Source organism: Balaenoptera physalus (assembly GCF_965194825.1).
Source record: "Balaenoptera physalus genome assembly, chromosome: 8".
Taxonomy (NCBI): domain Eukaryota; kingdom Metazoa; phylum Chordata; class Mammalia; order Artiodactyla; family Balaenopteridae; genus Balaenoptera; species Balaenoptera physalus.
In genome coordinates, this window is record NC_138887.1 from 8,968,663 (window position 1) to 8,986,760 (window position 18,098).

General features: G+C 53.0%; 1 protein-coding gene and 1 long non-coding RNA gene across 10 annotated transcripts in view; one reads left to right on the forward strand and one right to left on the reverse strand.

Annotated features, from left to right (window-relative positions):
• LOC309665367 overlaps nt 1-3,359 on the reverse strand; it is a 29,452-nt gene extending 26,093 nt beyond the window's left edge. The window contains exon 1 of one of the 2 annotated variants that reach the window (XR_014266357.1): nt 3,236-3,359. This is a non-coding gene — a long non-coding RNA (uncharacterized lncRNA). The remainder of the gene's footprint in view (nt 1-3,235) is intronic. The other variant, XR_014266358.1, reaches the window with a different exon arrangement.
• On the forward strand, nt 3,343-13,820 carry TBRG4 (transforming growth factor beta regulator 4). Of its 8 annotated transcripts, none has more exons than XM_082471549.1 (12): nt 3,363-3,452; nt 4,035-4,165; nt 6,049-6,513; nt 8,501-8,824; nt 9,414-9,585; nt 9,865-10,022; nt 10,634-10,744; nt 11,508-11,652; nt 12,020-12,265; nt 12,537-12,648; nt 12,762-12,876; nt 13,527-13,820. In XM_082471549.1, the coding sequence occupies exons 3-12, from the start codon at nt 6,100-6,102 to the stop codon at nt 13,626-13,628; spliced, it is 1,899 nt and encodes a 632-aa protein (XP_082327675.1). In that variant the 5' UTR covers nt 3,363-3,452; nt 4,035-4,165; nt 6,049-6,099; the 3' UTR covers nt 13,629-13,820. The 8 variants fall into 8 exon arrangements, with proteins under 8 accessions (XP_082327679.1, XP_082327675.1, XP_082327678.1 ...); XM_082471547.1 differs by having other exon boundaries at nt 3,388-3,494; nt 4,032-4,165; XM_082471550.1 differs by having other exon boundaries at nt 3,392-3,410; nt 4,032-4,165.
• The last annotated feature ends 4,278 nt before the right edge of the window (nt 13,821-18,098 follow it).

Here is an 18,098-nt window from a genome sequence, read left to right on the forward strand (position 1 = left end):
AGAGGGCCCGGGTTCGATCCCTGGTCAGGGAACTAGATCCCGCATGCCCCCGCAACTAAAGGATCCTGCATGCCGCAACTAAAAAAAAAGATCCCTCGCGCGACAACAAAGATCCCACCATGTGCTGCAACTAAGACCCGATGCAGCCAAATAAATAAACCCACAGAACTGAGTAACCACCTTTCTCCAACACCTCTCCCCACCAAAAAAAGCCAGAAGTTTCTCTCCAGAGAGAGTAGTGGAGGGCATCTGGAATGAATTGCCTCAACCCTCTGGGAGAGCGGGCTTACCTTGCTAAAATCTGAGTGACTGTGGCAGTTCTAAATGCAGCCTCAAATCCTTGGGCACTCCTCCCCTTGAAATTGAGGTCAGAGACCCCCTCTTGAGTTTAGATGGGGCCGTGGCCACTTCCACCATGGAGAACGCAGACCCTGTGTGCTTCCTGAGGCTGGTCATGAAAGGCAACGGGGTCTCCCTTGTTTGCTGGAGCACCCACGGTTGAACCCCTGAGCTAAGCAAGAGAGGCTGGCACACGCAGGCTCTTGGTAGACTGTCTCTAGCTTTGAGTGGTGCCAGTGGAGGCCCCAGTCATTGTACAGCAGAGACAAGCCATCCTCAAAACATCCAGCAGCATAATAAAGCAAACTGCTTCATTTGTTCCGTAGCAACAGTAACAATGAAGGAAACATATACACGCTCAAACCTGAGACCACCCACTCCGCCCCACCCAGTTGTCCTCCTCAGCCAGGCTCCCCAAATGTTGGCAGCTCTGGAAATGCCTCTGCAAAGTCTCACCAGCCCAAGAGGAAAGACCTAAGAAGATGACGGCAGTAGCTACCCAACAAAATGGCCTGATGGCGAGGTTCACTGCCAATATGCTCTACTCCTGTGCTAGAGTTCCTTCTTTTTAGCCCACCGTTCTTTTTCTTTCTAATATCACAGCTTTATTGAGGTATAATTCACCTAACATAAAATTCGCTCTTTAATGTGTACTCAGTGGCTCATCATGCGTTCAGTTAATCGTGCAACTATCTAATTCCAGAACATTTTCGCCACCCCAAAAAGAAACCCCATACCCCTTAGTCACTCCCCATGACACCACCACCCCCCATCTCCCCAGCCCCTGAAAACAATTCATCTACTTTCAAGTCTACAGATTTGCCTCTTCAGGACACTGCATATAAATGAAATCATGTAATATGTGGTCTCATTGGACTGGCTCCTGTCAACTGAAAAAAATGCACAACCTAAAAGTTGAGAATTGCTTGATTTGGTGGACTTTCTGAGGATTTCAAATCCGGGAGGCAGCTCTGAGGGACCGCTCCGAAGAGGTATTGAAGAGGAACCAGGATATATAGTTTTGTAACAAAAACCAGGCGGTCAGAACAACAAAAGATTACTGTTAATTAAAGAAAACCAGGCATCTCAATTAATTTCGCGCTTTTTATGTATGAGAAGATGCTAGTCTGGGCTCGTTGAAATCATTCCTTATCTGGGGCCAGTATCCTGTTCTTTCCCATCCTGAGTCTCCTCAGGGCTCACCATCAAGGTGCAGCTGTAGTGGCTTGATGGCTGCAACATCCTTTGTTCATTGATTTAGATTTAGATTCCATACTTTAGAAATTTTTTTTTTTAAAAAGGAAAAGAATGGAGGAGAGGAGAAGGAAACAGGAAGGAAGAAAAAGGAAGAAGGAAGGAAAGGAGGGCGGGCGAAAAAACACCTCACGTACAATTTTTGGACTCCACATAAACTCAAGAAGCTTGAAAGCTAGAGGCTCACAGAGTAAGCAAGGCTTCAAAATCAGGAAATGATTTCTAAAACACCCAGCCACACTATCAATCAAGCAGGAGAATATAATAAAGACGTTTCAGACCTGCAAGGCCTTTACTGATCTCCTTTGCATCATTTCTCACAGAGGTACTGAAGGATGTGCTCCACCCAAACAAGGGCATAACCCAAGAAATAAGATAAAGGACAGAAAATAAGAGAGCTAGCATCAAGAGAAGCGAAAGGAATACTGAGGACATGGTAAAGGGAGATCCCAGGATGACACTCGCGCTGAGAGCATAGCGGTGATAATCACATAGGAGGTCAGAAGGCTCAGGAAGAGACTTCTTCAGTAAGATTAAACTGGTGACCTAACTGAAGTGTCTGAACATCTTGAGAGATTTATACAACTGGTGAAGGATTGAGGCAGAAATTGTGACAAATACATGGAATTTTTTTTTCCATTTTTAAAATTTTTTGGCCAAGCCACGCGGCACGTGGGATCTTAGTTCCCCGACCAGGGATCGAACCGACGCCCCCTGCGTTGGAAGCACAGAGTCTTAACCACTATACCACCAAAGAGGGCTTCCCTGGTGGCGCAGGGGTTGAGAATCCTCCTGCCAATACAGGGGACACGGGTTCGAGCCCTGATCCGGGAAGATCCCACATGCCACGGAGCAACTAAGCCCGTGCGCCACAACTACTGAGCCTGCGCTCTAGAGCCCATGAGCCACAACTACTGAGCCCACGAGCCACAACTACTGAGCCCATGCACCTAGAGCCCGTGCTTCGCAACAAGAGAAGCCACCGCAATGAGAAGCCCACGCACCACAACAAGGAGTAGCCCCCGCTCTCTGCAACTAGAGAAAGCCCACGTGCAACAACACAGCCAAAGATAAATTTATTTTTAAAAACTAAAATAAAAATAAATAAACCGCCAGGCAGGTCCCTGGAATCTTAAGCCAAAAAACAAAGCAATTCTTAATTCCATGGAAATAAAAAGTCGTGCAGGAAGAAAGATAAATCAAGTCCACATACACAACTCAGGTACATCTTGCTTGGCTTACCCCGCAGTTTCTTTTAAAAGTAAACGTCAATATTTAAAAGTCAAGAGACTGCACATAGAATTCCAGAATCCTAGATTCTTTTTTGGAAAAACTGCAAGATCTAGGCAATTTGTGCCTACATTTCCGCACACCTGTGCTGAGAGGCCTTCCCAGCGTGTCACAGCCCAGCCCTGGGCAGTCTACAGCCGGGGCTTCTCTAGAGGCTGTGAGAAGCCCGCGGGTAAGGCGCGGGGCTGGGAGGTGGAGGGAAGTACGCACTGACGACAAAGCGTCGCCTCCTATACTCCGAATGAGGGCTGGGTACTGACCAGAGGGCCCCCAGGCCTCCCAGCCTCCGTTTCTGGACACTTTCTTCTTTCCCACCGCCCCTCCCATTTTTCCGAAGTTGCTCAACACCTGCCTTTCACTTCATCTAGTCCACGCCCTGAGCGAACACCGCCCCAGCCGGAAAAAGGAACCGGGACTGATTTCCGGCTGGGCGGTGGACGGCGAGCCTCGCTTCCGGCGGCGCGCTGAGTGACGTAAAAGAGCGCGCCGCGCAGCGTGGGCCGAGGGCTGTGCTGGGGCGTATGGAGGTCAGGCGGGGCGCTTGCGGCGGCGGCGGCGGCGGCGGCGGCGTAGGTCTCCGGGCCGGGGGAAGAGGGTCCTGAGGAGCTTAGGTCCTGAAGGCATGGGGGCGTGGCCGGGAGAGGAGACCGGGAGGGCGCACTGGGACGCAGGGGGTAGGGGTGGGGGACGGGGGGCACGGAGGTGGGGGCGGGCTCGGTTCAGAGCCACGCCTGCTCGTGCGCACGCGCCCCTTTTACGAGGTCCCGCGTGGCGGCCTGCGAGCCCCGCGCTGGTCTTCCGCGCTGTCGCTGGCTGGCCTTCGTGCAAGTCGTTCTCTTTTCTGCGTCTGAGGGCCGAACTTCTGGGTTGGTGTTTCCACAAATCCCAGTTGGGCTTCTGAACTTGTTTTCCTCGCTAGCTCGTAGGACGGTCTTTAGTCGGGAACGTTTTCAGTGCTTCCCCGCCGTTGGGGCTCTGTGGATGGTGGATGTTACGCTTGGGCCGGTGTTCCTCCTCTCTGAGTCTCTTGCTTTATGTACAGTTACTCTAAGCTTTCTACAGCTGCAACAGTGAGCTCACGTAAAAATAAAATGTCCCAGACCAAGTTATGGGAAATCGAAGGTCAAACACGTTCTCTGCTTCGGCAGGAGGGAGGCCCAGGTTATAACGCCTTTTATCGTGCCCCGGCGGTGTGCCTTACCCAGGTCATTTATTCACGCTGGTGAACAGGACAGAGTTGTTAAAAGCAGCTGCATCGGGATATGTAACATTCTTGGAGGAGGTAACGTTTTTTGTCTGGGTGCGGGAAGATGGGGGGTGATTTTCTGAGCCCTATGAAAGGGGGTTAAAAAAAACGAGGCAGCAGGCCTTGCTGTGCCCTGCCCTGCCAAGGTGTAATGAAAGTGCAAGGCCTGTTTAGAATGAGGGTGTGTTCCAGGGAGGAAAAAGAGGTAAAACTGGGAAGATAGTTCTGGGCCATGTTGTGAAGTGCTTTTTAATGATTGGTTCAGGAGGTTTGCTCTTAGAAAGCATGTGTGTGTGTGTGTGTGTTTAGTAGGTCGGTGAGTAATAGCGTAGGTTGGTTTGGGGAGGCTCACTCACACGTCTATAAGTATTAAAATAATATCCATAGAAGCTGTGGGCTATATATATAGATTATATGTCCAGGGTTTTCCATGAGTAGTCTTATTTAAAATATTGTCTCATTGTCTCCATAAGTCAATAATTTTTAATCCTGCGTACTTTTAAAAATTAAAAAAAAGGTGGGGGGCTTCCCTGGTGGCGCAGTGGTTGAGAATCTGCCTGCCAATGCAGGGGACACGGGTTCGAGCCCTGGTCTGGGAAGATACCACGTGCCGCGGAGCAACTAAGCCCATGCGCCACAACTACTGAGCCTGCGCTTCTGGAGCCTGTGCTCCGCAACAAGAGAGGCCGCGATAGTGAGGGGCCCGCGCACCGCGATGAAGAGTGGCCCCCGCTTGCCGCAACTAGAAAAAGCCCTCACACAGAAACGAAGACCCAACACAGCCAAAAAAATAATAATAATAAATTAATAAATAAATAAATTTTTTAAAAAAAAAGGGTTGGGGGGAACGCTGTTCAAGCCCTGTGTGCAGAGACTCCCACTCAAGAGGTCTTGGGTCGGGCCTGGGATTCTGAGGTGTTGAACCATTCCCTAGGTGATTCTACAGCCAGGACTGGAAACCCTCCAGCCCAAGCTGTGCTGCTCCTAAGTCTTGATATTTGGTTGTATTATGTACTGAAACAGAAGCCCTCTGAGATTTTTGCTTCGGAAAACGCCGCTGCATGTGCATGGTCGGTGAGGAAGGAGAGGTTTGGGCTGGCTTATGGGGAGTGTGGCTGTGACTCTCTTTTTTTTTTTTTTTTTTTAATTTTATAGCTACTTTTTATTTATTTATTTATTTATTTTTGGCTGTGTTGGGTCTTCGGTTCGTGCGAGGGCTCTCTCTAGTTGCGGCAAGTGGGGGCCACTGTTCATCGCGGTGCGGGGACCGCTCTTCATCGCGGTGCGCGGGCCTTTCACTATCGCGGCCCCTCCCGTTGCGGGGCACAGGCTCCAGATGCGCAGGCTCAGTAGTTGTGGCTCATGGGCCCAGCTGCTCCGTGGCATGTGGGATCTTCCCAGACCAGGGCTCGAACCCGTGTCCCCTGCATTAGCAGGCAGATTCTCAACCACTGCGCCACCAGGGAAGCCCCACTTTTTTTTTTTTTTAATAAATTTATTTATTTAATTTTTTTATTCTTGGCTGCGTTGGGTCTTTGTTGCTGCGCACAGGCTTTCTCTAGTTGCGGCGAGCAGGGGCTACTCTTTGTTGCGGTGCGTGAGCTTCTCATTGCGGTGGCTTCTCGTTGTGGAACACAGGCTCTAGGCGCACGGGCTTCAGTAGTTGTAGCACGCGGGCTCAGTAGTTGTGGCGCGCAGGCTCAGTAGTTGCGGCGCGTGGGCTTAGTTGCTCCGTGGCATGTGGGATCTTTTCGGACCAGGAATCGAACCATGTCCCCTGCATTGGCAGGCGGATTCTTAACCACTGCACCACCAGGGAAGTCCTTGTGACTCCCTTTCATTTGTCTGGTTCTTCTGTTGTGTTTGGAAGTCGGGAACTGCCTCTGCACCACTCCCTTCTCTGTCCTTTTTCTCTTCAGGGCTCTGGAGTCACTTACTAGGAGGCTTCTCTCCCTGCCCCCCGGGCCACCATGGCTGCTCGGCTGGTGAAGCGATGCACGTGCCTCCTGAGGGAGGCCACCCGTCTGGCCCCTGCCGTGTCCCCGGTTGGCCAGCTCAGACTCGCCCGGGGAGCCCAGAAGCTTCTGACTTCCTCGGCTACCTCATCCAGCTCCCGCCTCCCAGGTCCTTTGTCAGAGCTTGTGGAGAAGGAACAGGTGTTTACTCCCTACCCTGAGCGCCAGGAGGTGGACCAGCTCATCGAGAAGGCCACCAGGCCAGAGGAGCTCCTGGAGCTTCTGGGTGGCGGTCACTGTCTGCACCAGAACCACGCCGCCCTCATGCTCATCCAGCTCTCTCGCCTGCTGTCTGAGAAGCCGAAAGACAAAGCCTTGCTCCTACAGGATGCCCGCTTTCAGCAACTTCTCCATCTTGTCAACAGCCAGGTGGGTTCGAGAGCCCTTCCTGCAGGTTCAACAAGCAGAAAACAGCAGAGGCCCCGGAGTCCAAAGCATCCAGTCACTTTCCGGGTGTAGACAGGAGCTCTGCTGTGTGTTCAGGCCCTCCACGTCCTGTGGTATTTTTTTCATTTTATAGATTCCAAAGTACTCTAATGTGTTTCTTCTCTTTTTTTTAAATTAATTTTTATTAGAATATAGTTGCTTTACACCATAGTTTCTGCTGTACAGCAAAGTGAATCAGCTATTCGAATACATATAACTATTCTTTTTTGGATTTCCTTCCCAATTAGGTCTGCTTTCTCTTTTGTTAATCCTCACAGCAGGTCTGTTAGGTGAATATTTCTGTCCTCATCTTACAGACAAGCAACGCAGACACAGTAAATAGAAGCACAAGGATCGAGCACGGTTCTTCTCAGTGCATCGGGGGCTTGCTTCCCCCCTCGCCCTGCAGTCTTGGCTTGCATAGCCCCCACTCAGTGTCTGGCTGATGGGGGATACACTCTTGAAGCTAGAGGAGATGAGGGGTAATTAGCGGAGGATCTCAGAAACTTGAGCTGGCCATGGGCGTTATCTGATCAGGTGCTTAAAGGTGGAGCGTGGAGAGAAGGGGCCTGTGTGTGGCAGGGGTTGGGGGCAGGACTCTACCCAGTTTGTGTTCCGTGTGAGGAAGGACTCCCTTCATGCAGACCCTTCCCGTGGCTCCGTGGGGTTTGCTGGAGCCAGAGGGCCTGGGGCGCGGCAAAGAGGTACAGACCCTCACCCTGGCTGCTCCAGAAGGGCGAGACCCTGTGTCCACTTGTCAGGGATGATGAGGAGGAGACTCACAGCTCAAGGAAGGGGTCACATTAAATGAATTTTTTCAAACTGTAGGTTATGAAAGTGTAGTAGAAGTGGCCAAGTGTATTTAATGAAATAGAGTAATGCAGAAAACAATTCACATGTAGTAAGGGAAGTGTTTCGTGGAACTTTTTGTCTTAGTTAAGTGTGTGTGTGCGGGTCACAGTACAGATTTACTTCTTACTGAGAATATAACTCAAAAATTAAGTAGATCCCTTCTTTTTCTAAGACTGTAATTCTAGTTATTCACTGACCATTTTACACACAAATTGAAATAAGCTTTAGAGACAAGACTGGACATTTGGAACAAAATTACAAAATTGTAATTACAAAATTACAATCACAAAATTATATTGTAACAAATTACATTGTAACAAAATTACAAGCTAGTAATGAACCAGGAACAAAGTATTTAGAAACGTGAGTGGTGAACAAGATTTCTTTTAAAGAGCCTTCCTACTTCTGGGAAATCTGTAGAAAAAGCAGGAGCCACTGGGGGCTCATGTGATACTGAGATCAAATTCATACTTTTTTTTTTGTTTTGCTGCACCACGCAGCTTGTGGGATCTTAGTTCCCCAAACCAGGGATTGAACCCGGCCCCTGCAGTGGAAGCACAGAGTCCTAACCACTGGACCACCAGGGAGGTCCCAATTATGAGGTCCCAAGTATGAGGGCATACTTTTCTCCTTCTGCCCGGCCTTTCACACAACAGCTTTTCTGTTTGCCCCTCACGTCGTGTGTGTGATTTCAGCTCCCTCTCTCAGCAGTGCAGCCCCGTTTCACAGATGAGGTCTCAGGAGACTTGCAGAGTGGCGGAGTTAAGAGCCTTAGCGCAGCAGACAACAGAGCCCTGCTCAGCTACCGCACACTGCCTTCCCTGGGGGCGGGACCAGAGGGCTCCGTGAGTGGCCCCCGTATTCCTCTGAGGCCTGGAGACACGCCCTGCAGGGGGCGCTGTGGTGGTCCTGCTGGCCCAGACAGGCTGTGAGGAGCAGCCTGGTGCGCCCGTTAAAATGACAGGTGGGGAGCTGCCTCTAGGGAGGCAGCCACCAGCTCAGAGCCTTGGCCCACTCTGAAACAGCACAGGGTCAGCAGGGTCCCAGGTGTGACCTTGCCTGTGTCCCCCCCGCCCAGATAACTGCAGTCTGGCATGGGACCCTCGTGAAGCTGCTCCGGAGCCTCTATGCGCTGGGACTTCCCGCCACCTCCAAGGAGCTGCGATCGGTGGAGCAGGAGGTCCGCTGGCGCATGCGCAGGCTGAAGTACAAGCACCTGGCCTTCCTGGCCGAGTCCAGCGCCACCTACATGCAGGAGCAGGGCTCCCGGGAGCTGCTGGCTGAGCTGCTTGTGCACCTGGAGCGGCGCTGGGCAGAAATCGATGACAGCCGCATGGTGGTGGCCATGATGATGAAGACGGGGCTCCTCTCCGAGTCTCTGATGACCCGCCTGGAGGACAAGGTACTGGGACCGAGAGCCCTGGCAGCTTCTGTCCGGAGTCGGGGGCATGGCACTGGAGGAACTGGCGCTTCAGACAGCTGCAGGCAGCTCTCCGCACCCACTGGCTCCTCTGAGGATCCAGGGGGCGCAGAGCCTGAACCCCACTCCTTTGTCTTCCTCCAAAATGCGTCTTGCATGTAACCTGGAGGTGGCATGGCCGGCAGCTCCTGAAGTGTGTCCTGGGCCACCCCAGTGGCTCCGCCTCCGGCTAGCGCTTCCGAGAGATACCTCGCCTGTCCCCCAGCCCTGCAGTCAAGTCAAATTCAGCCCCTGTTCCCGTGGTAGCGGGGGCTGGCCCAGATGACTGCCACAGTAAGCTCTGCAGCTCATGGGCCCCGGGTCCCCTGCCCTGGGACCTGGGGATAAGTTTGGCTGCGGACATGGCGCCCCGGTCTGGGGGCTCCCTGGGGTGGGAGTGGGGGCAGGCCCTGCACAGATGGGGCCTGTGTTTAGTAAGCTCAGGCCCAGTTACTGTCTCGCAGGGCCTGCACTGCATGGGACCCCTGGCCCTCGGGCCATCGAGCTGACCCCTGCCGGCTGTGGTTGACAGTGCCTGGAGCTGGTGGAGCAGTTTGGCCCTGAGGAGCTGCGGAAGGTGCTGGTGACATTGGCAGCTCAGAAGCGGCGGTCGGTGCCCTTGCTGCGGGCCATCTCTTACCACCTGGTCCAGAAGCCCTTCCCCCTGACGAAAGGCATCCTCCTGGACCTGGCCTACGCCTATGGTGAGCCCTGTGCACGGAGAGCAGAGGGTCGCGGGGGCTGAGTTCTGGCCGCAGCTGTGTCAAATTCGGTGCCTGCCTCACCCGTGGCGGGCACTGGCCTAAAAGGCTGCCACAGAAACACTGTGACTCACGGGCCCTGATCCTCTCTGTTGGGCCTCAGGGATAAATTTGGTTACAGACACCAAGCTCTTAACTCCTTGAGACCAGGGTGGGTGGCGGGGTGGGCCTGAGGGTGGCTTGCCAATCCTCACCAGTTAAATCTCGGGCTCTGTCCCCAAGGCAAACTCGGCTTCCACCAGACGCAGGTGTTCCAGCGCTTGGCTGCAGACCTGTTGCCCCACACTCCTAGCCTGACGTCCAGCGAGGTGGCCCGCTGCACCAAGTCCTTTGCCTTTCTTAAGTGGCTCAATCTGCCCCTGTTTGAGGCCTTTGCCCAGGTGAGCTGGGGTGCAGACCTGAGGCCTGGCTTTGAGGGCCTTCTGTGCCTGACCCCCTGCTTTAGCCGGCTCCCTGGTCGTTTCATCAGGGAGGCCCCTCCGACCTGGAAACGCTTCCTGGTGGCAAACATGGAGTCCTTATTCTGGCTTATTTGGAGAGAAATGATACGATTTAGTAGTGAAAGAAAATGTAGTTGAAAACGGTTTTTTCCATTCTTTCACCAAACTTTGTAGGAGTTTTTGTCTGCCTTTGGGTAGCTGTGTGGGGAGCAGTGTAGACAGCGAGGCTGAGAATCTACTCAGAACTCTCCCTAAACTTCCAGCTGCCCCAGAATGGAGTTGTGAAGAAAGAGGATGTTTGCACTTCGGTTTATGTGCAACAGGTTGAAACTGTTTGTAAGCTGAGGAGTATTTCTAAAGCTGTCGTCAGCGGCCTTTTGTGTGTGTGATTGCCTCTGGGAGGATAGGGTCTGGCCCTCTGACCACTGCCCTGTGTAAATTACCCCTTGGGGCTAGGAGCTCATGGGCTCTGGGGGAGGGCCAGGTCTGCACGGGGCACTGGCCACCGGGCCCCTCTCATCCAGCCTTTCTGTCCTACCTGACCGGCCCAGCACGTCCTGGACAGAGCCCAGAGCATCACTCTGCCACACCTGTACAACATGCTCCTGGCTTTCGCCCGTGTGAACTTCCACCCAGAACGGGAGGATTCGTTCTTCAGCCTGGTACAGTCTTCACGCCCCCAGCTCCTACACTCCCCCTGCCTCGGATGCTCAGCCCTCCTCGGAGCAGCTCGGGACTGAGTGGGAGGGAGGGAAGAGACCGGATTTGTGCTGAGGGGCCCCAGGTAGGCAGTAAGGAAGAAGGCCCGGCATGGGGGCGTGGAGGGAGTGGCTAGAGCCAGGCGTCCCAGGGATTGTCTGGGGACGAAACACGCAAAATCCAGCATGGCAGCCAAGGGTCAGGAGTGCATCCGACGGCTCGCTGTGCAGTAGGGCTGGGGGACCCTTGCTCTTGCTTCCTAGTGCTCCCTGAACGCCCTGTTGGGGCTCAGAGACCTCAATCCACTTGCAGGGGTGAGAGCGTCCTGTGAGTGGACTGGGTATGACCCTAGGGCCCTGCGGTGGGCACTGCCCCAGCCGGCCAGCTGCTTCCTCTTTCATAATCTCTAACTCCTGTCAGGGCCAGAAATACGTCCCCTGTGCAGGAGACGTGGTTTTGTGCCATAGGTCCCTGCCAGTGGGAGGGGCAGCGGGGGGAACCCAGCTGCTGTCCAGATTGGGCCTCAGGGATGAGGAGGGTTTCTGGTACCTTCCACCAGGGGTGCCCCAAGCCTGACCAAGAGCACCTTGGCCAACGTTGCTCCCCATCATCCCCTTGGGCCTCAGCGTGGCCAGGTCATAAGGCAGCTCCAGCTGCTGCCTGCCCAGGGATGCCTGCGGCCACTGAGCAAACCTGCTTTCCCCACCCCACCCCGTCCTTGCCCAGGTGCACGAGAAGCTGGGGTCAGAGCTGGCGGGCCTGGAGCCAGCCGTGCAGGTGGACGTGGTGTGGGCCCTGTGTGTGCTGCGGCAGGCGCTGGAGGCCGAGCTGCAAGCTGTGCTCCACCCTGAGTTTCACACCCAGTTTCTAGGTGAGCGGTGGCGGGTATTCCTCCCTCTCCTGAGTGGTGGCAAGCCCACTGTGCATCCCTCTCCCCGCCCGCCCCCCGCCCCATCCCAAGTGCCGCCCCAGCCTTGAGCCAGGAGGGAGCCTGGGAGCCTTGGGGCTCCGCTCACCATCGGGGAGACCGGGCGGGCCCGGGCTCACCCAGCATCTGCTCCTCTGTCCGCTCCTGGTGGGTGACCGGCAAACCCTCTTCCCGCTGCTCCTGACCCAGAGTCCAGGGTGAGACTTGGGTGAGGGGGTGCCTCTGGCTCTCCCACCTGGCCCCCGTGTCCCTCCATCCTCTTCCTCCTGGCTCTCCGCCAGCCCCTCCCCTCTCGATCCTTTCCTGTTAGGTGGCGAGTCCCCAAAGGATCAAAGCACCTTCCAGAAGCTGCTCCATATCAATGCCACTGCCCAGCTGGAGCACCCCGAGTACACGGGCCCCCTTTTGCCAGCCTCAGTCTTGGTCCCCAGGCCCTCGGCCCTTGACAGGAAGGTGACCCCCTTACAGAAGGAGCTGCAGGAGACGCTGAAGGGGCTGCTGGGGAGTGCCGACAAGGGCAGCTTCATGGTGGCCACGCAGTATGGCTGGGTTCTGGGTGAGGGCCCTTCCCCTCCCCCTCCCCCTCCCCCTTCCCCTCCCCCTCCCCCTCCCCCTTCCCCTCCCCCTCCCCCTCCCCCTTCCCCTTCCCCTCCCCCTCCCCCTTCCCCTCCCCCTTCCCCTCCCAGCAGTCCCACCTGGGGACTGTTCTAAACCTGCCCCCTCTGCTCTCCAGGGTCTCTGTTCATCCATCGTAGGGGCAGGGCTGTCAGCCCAGTTGGACGCCAAGGGACAGTCCCCAACACGTTTTCATTCCGTGCTCTCCCTAGATGCTGAGGTGCTGCTGGACACCGACAGCCAGCTCCTGCCCCTGAGGGCCTTTGTGGCCCCTCATCTCGCCCTGCCCTCTGGCAGCCAGCCACTACCCGCGGGGGCCAAGAGGTGAGCGACCACACAACCCCTGGGGGCCACATGCACTTGGCTCCTCAGCATTCCCTCTTCCCTCCAGGGGCCTGGGAGAGCTGTCAGCACCCACAGCGCCCCTCTCCCTGCAGGCTGGCCTTCCTGCGCTGGGAGTTCCCCAACTTCAACAGCCGAAGCAAAGACTTACTGGGGCGCTTCGTGATGGCCCGGCGCCACCTGCTGGCCGCCGGCTTCCTGCTGGTCGATGTGAGTATCTGTTGGGTGGGCGGTGACTGCACAGGGAGAAGCCCCCGGCCCAGTCGGGTGATAGGAGGAGCCAGTGCTCACGCGGACCCCAGCTCTGGAGGTCAGCCGTGTTGGGATTCCCCCTTCACATGTGAGAAGAGGGAAGCTTGAAAGGGTGTTGGATCTTTCCCAGTGTCACACAGCTTTTAAGTATCTGATGCTGTAGGCACTGTTCCCACCTCCACAGCCAGGGCCTCTTAGCGGGGGTAAGACCAGCCAGGTGCCCAGGTCTGAGTGCCGACGTGTGCCTCATCCAGGGCTCTGCTGTGCTCCGGCGCTGGGGCCTGGCTCCAGCTTTTCACTGCAGAGACTTCTGCCACGGGAGCAGGCTGTCCTGTAAGGGCTCAGAGAGTCGCATGAGTGACTCTCCTGTTGAGTTTTCTGTTTTGCTTTTGGTACAACTTTTAAAATCTAGAGGCTGTTCTTGGTCCCGTGTAGTCGTGGGCCCCTGCAGCTCTGAGCACTGACCAAGTCAGGGTCTCTTCCCCGCCCATGCTGCAGCAGCTCCGTGGGCGTCTTCCTTCGGGATTTGGAGGCCGGGGGTGTGGTGTGCAGGGCAGCAGGCGGGACAAGGGTCCCCGCCTGCCCTGACTTGTCTCCTGCCTCCCCAGGTCCCGTACTATGAGTGGCTGGAACTCAAGTCTGAATGGCAGAAGAGCGCCTACCTCAAGGACAAGATGCGCAAAGCAGTGGCGGAGGAGCTGGCCAAGTAACCTGTCCCGTAGCAAGGACTCTGTGCCCAGGGGGCCGGACTCCCCTGGAGGCCTAGCCACGAGCACTGGGTGGGCCAGAGGTGGCACGCTCGAGGACAAACCTCAGTGCGGGACCTTGGCCGGAAGTGGGCTGGTGGCCAGCATCTCTGAGTGGCAGGTCGTTCTTTCATGGGTAATAAATCTTTAATCAGCTGCCTGTCTGCACCAGCTTCTCTGCCAGCCATGGAGGACCCTTCTCGTGTACATTCGTGCACGGCTGGCCTGTTGCTCAGGGCTGGCAGTCAGCCCCAGCACAGGCTGAGTCCTGCAGTGCTGAACCTCGGCGCACGAGGACCTTCCCAGGGGAGGCCAGTTGGGTTTTCAGTGCATGGCTTGGGGTTCTAATCATGGTGTGGTTACTGATGACAGTCATCCTGGGAGGTCCCCTCCCATCCGATGCTCTTGGGTGAGTGGGGGACCCTGACGGCCTACATTGCCACGTGGCATGAGGCCAGTCACTCAGGAGGCACTGGCTCTGAGTAGAAGACGGGCGTGCACTTGACTGACACTGGGGCCGGAAGAGACCCCTTGCTATCCTTACACCCAGACCAGAGTGCTGTGGTGTCATGCTGCCACTGTGGGAACCGTCTGCCTTTGTAGCCCGGGCCCCTTCATCACACCAGCAGCAGCGCCCCCAGATGCTGGAAAGAAATAGGCATTCTCCGGATTCCCTGGCCATCTAGTGGTTAGGACTCCACGCTTCCACAGCTGGGGGCCAGGGATCAATCCCTCGTTGGGTAACTAAGATCCCACAAGCCACGCAGCATGGCCAAAAAAAAAAAAAAAAAGAAATAGGCTTTCTTCCAGTCCCTCACAGGAGACTTTGCTGGGGACAGGGCAGTGTCATGTGCCTCCAGCAGTATAGAGTGGAGAGAGGCTGGTGTGAGTGGAGCTGAGCAGAGGAGAAGGGCCATCTCGCCCCTGTGGGCCCCCTTCCCAGCTGTTCCCCGCTCCCTCCAAAGCAGTCCCTCAGAAAGTGAGTCACACAGGCATCGGGGTAGAGGGGGAACCATAGGGCACCAGCTCACAGGACATGGGTCCTTGTCATTTGCACAGGCTGGCGGGGGTTCTTCACCCAGAGAGAAGGGCAGCCAAGATGGCTTTCTGAAGCTGCTGACTCCAAGCCCAGGCAAGATGAGGGAGCAGGGAGGGCACTCCAAAGTGAAGGGCCAGTATAGACAAGCGCGTGGGCGCTGAGCCAGTTTGGGGGGGGGGGCGCCTCTGGGAGCTCCCACTGAGGAAGGAGCTCGTCCTGTTCACCAGGATCTCTGGCTTCTATCTGACATACTTTAACAGGTTCTCTGCAGTTGTAAGAAACTACGGTGGTCCCTTGTGCCCCTACCAGTTTCCCCAAAGGTGACATCTTGTAGAACGCTGGTACATGTCACACCAGGACGCTGATGGGAATAAAGGTCCACATGCAGGACACGTGCATCACCACCAGGACGCCTCATGTTGTCCGTTATGCTCATACCTCCACCTTGTTCTCAGCTAACCAACAACTGCCAACCTGTCCTCCATTTCTGTTTTGTCACTTGGAGAATGTTCTATAGAGGAATCATACAGTATATAACCTTTAGATATCGGGTTTCTTCACAGGCACCGTTCTGTGGCATTTCATCCAGTAGGTCCTTCCTTGTTACTGCTGTTAGACTGATTCAGCCCCGTGTGTGGGTGTTTGTGTAAACCTAAGCTTTCATTTCTCTGGGATAAGTGCCCTGGAATACAGCTGCTGGGTCGTATGGGATTTATATGTTGTTTAAGAAACTGCCACAGTGTTTGCCGGGGGTGCTGTACCATGCTACAGTCCCCCCAGCAATGTGAGGGGCAGTGAAGTTCCCCACGTCCCTGCCAGCCCTTGGTGTTCTCAGGGATTCCTGCAGCAATTCTGGTGGGTACCGAGTGATGCCTTTTCACTTGCATTCGCCTAATGGCTAGGGATGCGGAACACTTATCTAATTTTTTTATTCTAGTCATCTTGGTGGGTATGAAGTGCTATCCCATTGTGGTTTTGATTTTCATTTCCATGATGACTAATATCTTTTCATGTGCTTATGGCCTATTTACATAGAATTTTTGGAGAAATACCTATTCAGATCCTTTGTCCAGTTTTTAATTAGGTTGTCTTATTGGGTTGTAAGAGTTCCTCATACGTTCTAGAAACAAGTCCCTTATCAGATAAATCACTTGCAAATATTTTCTCCCATTTTGTGGGCTATATTTTCACTTTCATGATGGTGGCCTTTGAAACACAAAATTTCTAAATTTTGGTGAAGTAGAGTCTCTCTCCCACAAGTGGGGGCTAAACAGAAGGGAGCCCCGCCTCTTAGCCACACTTGCCTGGGGTTCAGCTCCAGCAGCGGGTATCTGGGGGCAGGATAAGAAGTGCCAAAGCCCTTCATCCCCTCAGGGTAGGGGCAGGGGGTGAGGGGCCCTGTGTTTTTGGCTGCACCACTCTGCACAAGGTGGATTCTCAAATACTCTAGACTCTGCTTTCTTTGTAAATTTGCATAGATTTATTTTATTTATTTATTTATTTATTTATTTTGGCTGTGCCACGTGGCATGTGTGATCTTAGTTCCCCAGCCGGGGGAAACCCACTCCCTCTGCAGTGGAAGCACAAAGTCTTAACCACTGGACCGCCAGGAAATTCCCAGCATAGATCTTGAATAGCTATTTCTTCACCTATTTGCCCTTCAGACCCTTTCCAGGAGCTTTAAATGTTTGCCTGTTTTATAATTTTCACCAGTTTTCACTGGGGAGCTGGTCAGTGGAGTTCCTCATGCTTTCATTCTGAAGTCCATCTGCTTTTTACTTATTTTTCTTGCCTTATTGCAGGGGTTAGAACTTCCAGTACTGTTTGAAAAAAGGGCAGGGGAGGGGAGCTTCTGTTGAGAACAGGCATCCCTGCCTTGTTCCCAATCTTAGAAAGCATTCAGTCTTTCACCACCAAGGGTGATGTTAGCTGTAAGGCTTTTTTGTATATGATTTTTATCAAGTTTATTTTAACTTGCTGAGAAGTTTTTTTTTTTTAATCTGAATGGCTGATGGGCTATGTCAAATGCTTTTTCTGTATCAATTGATATATAATTTTTCTTCTTTAGTCTGTTGGTGTAGTGGGTTACATTGATCTTCAAGTGTTGAACCACCCTTGCATAGCTGGAATAAATTCTACTTGGTCATGATGTATAATTCTTTTTATACATTGTTGGATTTGATTTGCTTATATTTTAGATTTTTTTGTGCCTATGTTCATGGGAGATATTGGTCTGTAGTTTTTGTTTGTTTGTTTTGGGTACTATCTTTGCGTGGTCTGGGTATCAGGGTATTTCTTGTCTCCTAAAATGAGTTGGGAAGTGTTTTCTCCTATTTTGTGAAAGAGATTGTCTAAAATTGATGTTAATTCTACTTTAAGTACTTGGTAGAACTCCAGTGAAACTATCTGGGCCTGAAGACTTCTTTGGGGAAGCTTTTTTTTAAGTTACAAATTCAATTTCTTTCATGGTTTTAGGACTATTCATATTATCTATTTCATCTTGTTTGAATTTTTGGTAGATTTCAATTTTCAAGTAATTGTCCATTTCTTCAAAGTTGCTGAATTTATGAGCATTAAGTTGTCTGTAGCATTCCCTTAGTATCCTTGAAATGCCCTCAGACTCTGTAGCCCTGTTATTAGTCAGCATTCTCCAGAGAAACAGGGCTAGCAGAATATATGAGAGAGAAAAATGTAAGTGGAGATTTATTACAGGAATTGGCTCTGCAGTTATGAAGGCCAAAAAGTCCCATGATTTGCATTTCTCAAGCTGGAGAACCAGGAAAACCATAGTCATTGGTATAAATTCAGTCCAACTGCAAAAGCCTGAGAACGGGGAGGGGTGTGGGGTGGCGTGTCACTGGTATCAGCCCTGGAGTCCAATGTCCGAGGGTAGGAGAAGGACATCCCAGCTCAAGAAGAGAGAGTGAATCCACCATTCCTTCATCTTTTTGTTTCTCTCTGACCCCACCCCAGCGGATTGGCTGATGCCCACCCACATTGGTGAGGGCGGATCTCTACTCAGTCTACTGAATTAGATGCTAATCTCCAGAGATGCCCTCACATACACACCCAAAAATAGCATTTAATAGGCTAACTGGGCATCCCTAAGCCCAGTCAAGTTAACACATAAAATTAACCATCATAGCCCCCATTGCATACTGGTCATTTGTGTCTTCTCTATTTTTGTCCATCTTGCAATTTTATCAATTTTCCAAAGAACTATTCTTTTTTGTTTCATTGATTTCCTCTGTTGTTTTCCTGTTTTCAGTTTCATTGATTTCTGCTCTTGACTTTATTTCCTTCTTTCTGCTTGTTTTAGTTTATTTTGCCCTTCTTTTCCTAGTTTCCTGAGGTAGGAACTTAGATGATTGATTTGAGACCTTTCCTCTTTTCTG